The 9,072-nt window shown below is 36.8% G+C and overlaps 1 protein-coding gene across 1 annotated transcript; it reads right to left on the bottom strand.

Annotated features, from left to right (window-relative positions):
• Positions 1–1,162: 1,162 nt before the first annotated feature.
• Positions 1,163–7,229, bottom strand: rbm7 (RNA binding motif protein 7). The gene is made up of 5 exons (XM_008403480.1): positions 7,054–7,229; positions 6,639–6,801; positions 5,356–5,428; positions 2,251–2,344; positions 1,163–2,156 (listed from the first exon to the last, which is right to left on the bottom strand). The coding sequence occupies exons 1-5, from the start codon at positions 7,144–7,146 to the stop codon at positions 1,791–1,793; spliced, it is 789 nt and encodes a 262-aa protein (XP_008401702.1). The 5' UTR covers positions 7,147–7,229; the 3' UTR covers positions 1,163–1,790.
• Positions 7,230–9,072: the final 1,843 nt, after the last annotated feature.

Raw genomic sequence — 9,072 nt, 5'->3', positions numbered from 1 at the left:
TTTTTTTGTTTCTTTTTTCCTCATGAGTATTTTTGGTCAGTAATTAAACCTCAATTATCTGTGACAATGCATTAACCCCTTCTTGGTACAGGAAGCACTGTTTGCAGGAATCCTGTCACTTGTTATCTGCGTCGCGGGGCTCCTGCAAGCCAGTGAGCGGATAGCTTTCCGGGGGTGTTTAGAAGTGGGATCATTTCAGGAGCCACGCTTCTATTCAGGTCCGAACAGCAGCGGCTGCCGAGTGGCCCCCTAATCTTATTCAGCCTTTCCAGGGCTGGAGACGCCATGTAGATCAACCAATTAGAAGAGTTATGCCACAGCCAGAAGCGTAATGTGGATCTTCCTGGTAGGCCTACCGACACCGGTGAGAGGATCCTCTCTATTGGAGCGATTTGGGAGTATCAGGATGCAATCGGATACTACAGCAGATTAGAAGGAAGGTAGAGAGCTTGGTTCAAAGGGTGAAAAATACTACACACCCTTTTGGAGTGTTGAAAGCGTATTATTATTATTATTTTTTTAAAGAAGGTTTTAATATCGAGACGGTAAAATGAAAACTGTCGGGCAGCCATGGCTCAGATTTGATTATCAGTTAGTTTTAAGCAAGAGGTCTGAGGCAAAAGGCAGATTGCAACATGAAGCCCCGTGTTTCCAAGTGTTGCTAAATTTGGGATGGGAGTGAAGCCAAACATTTTTCCCCATCCGCAAACGCCCAAAACCTGTGCCATTTTTTTTTTTTAAAAGCGTGTTGAGAAAAGTGGATGGGACACTGCTTCTCAAGAAATAAACCTGGCACCAACTCCGTGTTGTCAAGTTGAAAGAATGGGAGTCTGATTCTCGTTAAGACTTGAAAGCATCATAAATAGAAAGGTCAAACGTCGGAGCTGATCATGTAGCTCGGTTATATTTAACATCTTAATTGATTCAATAAATGGATGTGTGTGGCGCCACCTGTAGATTACTTCAGAACCCGCTGTACAAGCATATTAGTTACACTTGGTCCATTTATAGGTGCAGATAAGGCCATGTGTGCCTGCATTACAGCGTGTAAGCGTCAACATACAATATCCTCTTTATACACCATGAGCTGTAAATAGCCTTTATGAACAACAACAAAGACTCAAAGGCATGTGTTGAAGCCAGATGAATAACAATACAGCAGTCAAGTGAAAAGAGCTTTATAGAGAAAATGTTCACTTTAAAACACGTTTTACAGATTGGAGTTTAAAAAATAAAACCCACATAAAAGTAAAATAAAGCCCCTTTTGCTTGGAAAGAGCAAAGTTGATCTAAAAATTAAAAAAAGTTGGTGCCCTGTGTTTGTTTCAATGTTGCTGGTGGATTTCATAGCTAAAGTTGATGTTCTTTTCAGCAGAAGTACCTGAAAATTTGTTTACATTGTTAGGAGCACCATTTAAGCACAATTGCATAACACAAATCTGGAAAGTATCATACGTTTTTGAAGTCGTCTTTTTTTTATCTTTTCGTCATTCGAGATTCACTGCCAGTCATGTTGTAACTGCGTCGGAAACATTGCATCCACTTTCGTAATATTCAGAACAGTTGAGAACAAAACTGTCACATCAAAGAAAAATGTTCAAATTTAAAAAGACCTTTAAAAAGAGGCCTTATAGGCATGAGTTAATAAATCCTCAAATTGGTGAGATCATTTACAAACGACCTGAGTATATACACAATGATTTTTAACCTAATTCAGATTTTCTTAAAAGAAATGTCCTCAAAAAATGTAAAGAACTGATTTTTGTTTTTTTTCCCCACAAAGATGTAACTCAGTAACGTCGCCACCTGTGAGCGTACTCTTTGAGGGCACGATTGCCAGCCCGTTCATCACGACCGTTTCCACCTCGGCTGTCGTGGTGACGGTTGCCACCACTCCTGTCATTCTGGTGGTGGTAGTTCTCCCGGCTGTGGCTGTGCTGCTGATGACGACCGGAGCCGTGCTCATCCCAGTGGCGCTGGTTTCTCCCGCCGCTGTTCATCTGGGTTCGATCATGCCTGTAGTGATCGCCGTCCTGCTGCCTCAACTCCTCTCTGCCAGAATTTCCAACAGCGGGCGACTGCCCCTGGAAAGATTTGGGAAAAGCGCCGGTAAGCTGCTCGAGCTGCTGCATATGGAGCTGCCACATGTTGTTCCTCTGTGGATGTAGAAAAAGACAGGTAGCGAGGCGTGAGTTTGTTTTTTGTTGTTGTTGTCGAGTTTTTACTTTATAGGCTGAGAAATAGTGTTACCATGACGTGCTTCGGGAGATTGTCAGGCGATGAAAATGACCTCTGCATTTGGTGTGGAGGTGTGTATGGAGGAGAACTAAAGTGGATTGGTATCCTGAAAGGGAATAAAAAAATAATAAGTTGAAAAATGTTACATTTATTAAAAAGTTTGTACCAAAACCCTTGTTTCTCATATTTTCATTTACATCAATGCCACTCTTGAACAGAAAAAATGTCAGGAGTGCACAAACACAAGATTTACATGAAAGATATTTAGGACAAAGTTTAGCTTCTTTATACAGAAAAGAACCAACATTTGCTCTTAAGAGCAAGACGTTGGTGAGTGTTTCTGCATTTGTCTGGGTGAAGTTCAGTTTGGTCCTCACTTATATCTTCAATAGGTTATTCCTTTAAACTAATCAATACAAAGGATGAAAGCTTGACAATTTACACAACATGCCACAATCCACATGCCACAGAATCAGTCTGTACACTGCTTCTGTTTTCATCGCACTTTTGTAGCACACAAAAAACTTATTTGCTGCAAGTTCTGTGCTAGAGGTAGTGGTTTTGAATGAAACTGAAAATGAAATAATTAAAATATTACCATTTATGAATCACAGAACATGGGCCTAACTTTTAAGAAATTGTTTTTTTTCTCAAACTCATAAGGTCCAAAGACCATGATGTTTCTAATAATTTGGTTAACGGGGGAAAGAAACACATTGACAAGTGGGCAGAGAAAAAGAAAAAAAAATGAAAAGAAATCAAGGGAAAACTTCCTAATGAATCAATGCTTGACGTATAATGTCTGTTGATATTTACTGAGAAAAATTAAAAATATCTGCACGTATTTTCCCCATTGAAAGTAAATGGTTTAAATAGCAGTAAAAGAACAAAATTATTATTTTAGCCTATTAAGTTTTTTTTATTTTTATCATAAATGCTTCCAAAATTATTGCTGAAAAACAGAATAAGTTGGAACAAATTAACCTGTAACTGGACTAAACGGAGTAACTAAAGCTAGTTAGTTACTTAAACTAACTGTACTCTTTCAAAAAAAAAAAAAAAAAAAAAAAAATACACACACTGCCAAGTACAGGGTACTGGTTGCATTGGTATGCATTTTTGCAATTGGAAGCACAGCCACTAAATTTAGGTGCATTTTTGCAGTACAACATTTTTTTAAAAGGTTTTATTGGCTCTAGTGGCCTTTATTTGACAGTTAATTGACAGGAAAGTGCGTAATGAGAGAAAGGGAAGACATGCGGCAAAGGTTGCCAGGCCAGGAATCGAACCTGCAATGGCCGTGTCGAGGACTAAGGCCTCCATACGTGGGTTGTGCATAACCCCACAGCCACCACAGCACCCCCCATCAGTACAACATATTTAAAAACAGGTCATTTTCATGACTTGCCATTCAAATTGACAGCAAAGTTAATAATATGGATAACAGTGAATCTGAACGTCTGGTTTTACCTGAATTTTATCACATAAAACTGCAAATAAAATGGCAGCGTTAAGTATTGATATTAATCATCTGTTGCAGACCAAACTGTGATTCCTTCCCCAGTAATAAACAGATAAGAGTGCCTATTTTTGACTGTAAGCACATAAATGAGCCATAAAAAAAACAAGCAAAAAAAATTCTAGTCAGTCTTTATCAAAGGTACAAACAACATAGGTAATAGATGCAAGCGGCTGAACACAAAGAGGAAGGAAGAAACTGCTCAATATGCGTACTTCTCTGTGTACTCATGTACTTATGACACATCAGCAGCGCTGGCTCAGTTACTGTTCCATTCTTAAGAGCGCAAAACGGCAAGTATGATCAACGGGCCTGGATATGTTCGTTCTTTGACTATTCTATCAAGTCTCTGGACTTAATCCCAAAAAATATCACACACTGCACAGCATAACCACCAGAAATAAAAGGCAAAAGTGTGTGCAGGAAGTTGCTGTTTTTAATCCACCACAAATTTCTTGCAAAACATTTTGGATGTTTTTCAGTAGATCTCAAAACTCAAAGCCACTATGCAGTCCATTCATAAAAAAAAGAAAAAAAAAGAAAAAAAAAAGGAGATTAAAAGCAGAGTTTCTACAGGTTTCACCAACTCAAACTGATGATTTGATGTTCATGTGAAGAGGAAACTTGTATTTATAATTGTACAATTTGTTTTATGCAAACGACTGCAGTAGAGTTTAGATTGGCAGCCTGAGCAATAACCAAATATTCGGGCTGAAACTTGTCAAAACAGTTTCCTTGATGTTAGGGTAGGTCTTCTGTGGTGTGTTTTTAATAAGCCTACAATGCATACAGCACAGTGAAAACTAAACAAAACAAGAATGCATGTTGTCCTTATTGTTGTGTTAATCTATTCATTAAAGTCTAAATAGATGAGTAGGTAGTTTATCCTGATGAAGAAAGAAAGAATGTAAGGTGCAGAAGTTAATTAGACTGAAACAAGCACAGTGCACTGGCCCTGCCCTGCTCCGCTCCCATCAATCACTCAGCCCAGAAGATTTGCTATTGACTCACCCTGTGGTTACAACATGTGACAAAATGGAACTGGAAGACGTCAAACAAAAGCTAAAAATGAAAGAAGTTACACGACTAAACCAACAGAATGCAGAGTCAGAGGCCTGGAAGTATTTTAAACTGGTTGTTGATCTCTACAAGACATGCACTGGCTTCACTGAGTGCACCAGATGTGTTGCTTTTCTCTCCTATGTCGGGTTTACTTTGGGCTCGAACCTCTATTTGAGGTTAATTAGTAGGGTTGGATCAAGCTCGGATACAATATCTATGGCCCTGGGCCGGGTCAGATTCTTTAGGCCCAGTCTAAGCTTTACTCTGCAGGAGGAGACACCACAGTGCCCAGTGATCCTCTTTAAAAATCAGGAGTACTTGCTGATGATTTAACAACCAATGTATTAATTCCCTGTGTTTGTTAGGTGATAATCACATGTGCTTATTTTAATTTCAATTTTAATAGAAATAATTTGTAACCATTTGTGCAAAAATACTTGACATTTCTTTACCTGATGTCCTGTGTCGTCTTAATACTCTCATAAAAAAATAAGAGGGGTGGGGGCATAATATACGGGGCAATTATGTATTCTTACCTTTGGCCATGAGGATTTGGGGTATTTGCAGGACTAGAATTCTGGGAATTTCCTGGACTGCTATGACTGCTACCTATGAAAAAAGTGGTTTTAAAAAATTAAAATGTTACATTCTAGGTTTAGATTTGAAATGTATCCTAAAATGTTTTGTGCTGCTTTATACTTAATTAACAGGGGGGGAAAAAATCTGCTTTTTTGAAGCACATTTAGAAACTGTCTTTTCTCCTTACATAAATATAGCAAAAATTATTTTATACTTTTATTGCCACTGAATAATTCCAAAGTCATAAAAGTATATGTTGCTTTTACTAACAAAACAATATTTTTTGTACAACCTTATGTTTATATTTGTTTATTGTTAATATATGCTTGCCAGTACCAACAAAATATATTTTTCTAAACTTTGGTTATTAGTTTGAGAAAAAAAGTTTTATTTACAGAGCATTACTTCTTACTATGCAATGAAAATCTGCATAAAAGTCACGATAGCAGCACTATCATTCAGTAGTAGCATTAATGCATTAATGGTGAACATCGTTTCAAGCGTTCCTAGCTAAATTACATTCCATACATGTTAAGAGGCATAAAAGCCTCCTCAGGAGAGAAGCTTTCTAGGCCAAAATAGTAGTTAATCTGTGTTATGGAGTATATGCACACTAAAAATGTCAGATTAATCATATGATTCAATGCACTCATGTTGACAAGCCTAAAATGTATCTATATATGACAAAATATTAGAACTTCTGCTAGTTTCTATTCATTTCAGGGACCTTTGTGGATTTTTCATTCATTAATAAATGGGTACCAGCAGTTTTGTCCATGAGTGTATGATATATTAATTAAAAATGTTACATTGCATTTTGTATCATTATTTCTACAATAATTGAAATTGACGTTTCTTCTCCAATTTAGCAAATAGAAATAATTTTCATAATTCTAACTGATCTAAAACAAGACAAGCTTATTTCAGACAGTGAGAAAGAAAGCATTCTTACTATGTGAATGTACACAAATGTACTCTTTTTTTTTGATATGACATGTTCTGGTAATTTTGTAACATTCCGTGTATCCTCACATATCTGCATAATATTGAAATGTTACCATTTGCAATTTTTATTAACCAACTTAAAATGTAAAATAATTTACTAAGTAAGTTGTCTAAACTTCATCTGTTGATGCTGTCATTTAATGCAAATACCGATAGATTAATTATAATTTGTTGTCGCATTATTTACAATGACCGAGATGTTAAACGAAGCTCATAAAAACAACCGATTTCTCACCCGTTCTGAACTGGACTTGGATCGTTTTCCCATACAGCGATATCCCGTTTAGAAGTTGCATGGCATAAGGCACGGACACCTCGTGTTTATAAACTGCAAAGCCAAAGGTTTTCTGTTTCCCATCCGAATCTTTAGGGATTTTAGTTCGGATGAGAGGTCCAGCCTGCAAACACAACCACTTTCTGTCACAAACCGGGCTGCAAAAACGTATAAATTACACGCTAACAGAATAGCTTTAGCTTACAAAATAAAAATGTTCAAAAAGAAGAAAACTTAAAGAAAGCTTAATATAATATCATGTTCGTAAATTATAACTCTGGCCTGTCTGTCCTCAAACATTTTCTCGGGATTAGCATTAGCCTGCCGTTACAAACAAACAGGACATCTGCTAGCTTGTGGCTAACAACAGCAGCACCTGTAAAAACAGCTCGAACAGGAGTTCCTCCGTAACTCTGGTGTCTAAGTTTCTTATGAAGAGAGTGCGATCCGCTTCGTCTTCTATACCCATCGTATTTGAGGTGCTAGTGAAACTTTTCAGTAAAACAAACAAACACAGACACTAGCACGAAAAACACCGTAGCATTCAAAAGTAACCACCTCTGTTTTCTTCTTCCTGAGCCGTCTTCATTACGGAAGCGTTACTGCCACCAACTGGTAAGGAGTGTGGACAACATGACAAATAAAATAAAATAAAATATTATTATTTCATTTAGGTATTATTCATATTTTAAGCATTACTTTTTATTTGTTCAGTTTAGAGTTTCAAGAGTTACTTGTTAAAACTGATTTTAGATGCACTCTTACATGTACAGTTTAAAATAAACATGTTTCCACCATATCTTTCCACTGTTGGTGTGAGAAGTGGCCACTTCGAAAGCAAAATCAGCCTTCCACTTAATAAATGGGGGTATTCTGAATTGTTTTCATTTTTCAGTGGGGAACCCGACTTCAGAGGGCATTCCAGTTAATTTTTTTGACTGGGAAGTTGGAATTTCCCAGTTCTGAGTACAACAGGAAAGCAGCATAATCCTTCCCTGTACTACCCCTTGAGCCTAAAGCAAACCGACATGCATACCACTGCTTAGTGCACTGGAGTGTGTAATGTAAAACTTGTGTGTCAACACACAATGTTTTAAAGGGACAGTATTATGTATATTTTCCAGGGACACAGTGTCGGTTTATTGCAAAATTAATGTTGCTTTCAGTTGTCATTAAAAAAACTGTTTATATCAAACACGACTTAAAAGAAATTTGACTTCACAATTTAGCACCCTGAAACTGGACCTCTATCAATTAAAGAAGCTCCTGCTCTGTCCGATTCTCTGCCTTTAGCATGTCATCACAGCAACCTTTCTCCAATAATCCTTTCACAATATTTTTTTTTTACCAGCATTTCACCAAGAAGCTGCTTGTGTGATGAGCTCAGCATAGTAGCAGTTTCACAAAATGTGTTTGCTGCTGCTGCTTGTCTGAAGGAGCTGAGCGGGGGATTCCCAGAAGTTAGACCATGAAATTTAGAGGTTGTCTTGGGCTGTCTGAGTGAAATCAAGGAGCCCGGGTGGCTTAAACGTGGGAGACAAAAAGGAGGAAATGGGCTTTAGAAGTAGATATATGCTGTGACAACTGAGTCTCACTTAATAATAATAATAATAATAATAATAATAATAATAATAATAATAATAATAATAATAATAATAATAATAATAATAATAATAATAATAATAATAATAAATGTAATTTGTACCGCACTTTTCATTAGAAAAAATCTCAAAGTGCTACACAATGCAACTAAAAGTCAAGTGTTTATTCTCTTTATAGTGGTGATTCTCTCTTTTTCAGCCATCACCTGTAAAAAGAATATAAATATCACATGTACCTAAAGCTTTCATATTAAAGAAGTTTTTATGTTTAAGTAAGCATTACTTAACCCTTCTGACATGGTTGTCCAACTTTTTTTAATGGCTTTGCCTTGGTGTTTTTCACTGAAGAACTTCAGCGTTTCGTCATCTGTCCATTCATTCATCCATGTGAACTGTAACTAACTGTATTGTCTTGACAGCTTTTGAGTTTTGAATTAAGATGTCAGACTTAGCATTAGATACCTAATTTCATGTGTTTAGTGAAATTAGGAACTACTCAGTGTGTACTGTACATTTAACCCACCTGGGCTGTAAACGAAAAGTTTACTGTGTAAGGTAGATTGCCATTTGGTTTATGAAAAAAAAATTATTTAGAATTAGAAAGTATTGTTTATCACTGTAGACACGTATAATGAGAGAAAAGGGTGAATTAAAGGAGCTTTTAACACTACAGGGTGATTTAAATGACTCCAAAGAGGTTTGCAGCATTAATTTGCCCTATTCACGCTGTGTATCCCTCTTCTCTAATTGAAAAGGACATTTTCATTTCCAGAAATGTTACAAGACTGACAAAG

The sequence above is a fragment of the Poecilia reticulata genome, unplaced genomic scaffold (genome assembly GCF_000633615.1).
Source record: "Poecilia reticulata strain Guanapo unplaced genomic scaffold, Guppy_female_1.0+MT scaffold_678, whole genome shotgun sequence".
NCBI classification, from domain to species: domain Eukaryota; kingdom Metazoa; phylum Chordata; class Actinopteri; order Cyprinodontiformes; family Poeciliidae; genus Poecilia; species Poecilia reticulata.
Note: the sequence above shows the minus strand (reverse complement) of the source record. Positions and strands in the feature narration are given on the sequence as shown.

Bases quoted from the DNA above. Each gene is read 5' to 3' on its own strand.
- rbm7 (XM_008403480.1), bottom strand. From the start codon at position 7,146: ATGGGTATAGAAGACGAAGCGGATCGCACTCTCTTCATAAGAAACTTA. The intron at 5,429-6,638 runs GTGAGAAATCGG...CTTTTTTCATAG, and splicing joins CCAAGTCCAGTTCAGAACGG to GTAGCAGTCATAGCAGTCCA. The intron at 2,157-2,250 runs GTAACACTATTT...CTACATCCACAG, and splicing joins ATCTCCCGAAGCACGTCATG to AGGAACAACATGTGGCAGCT.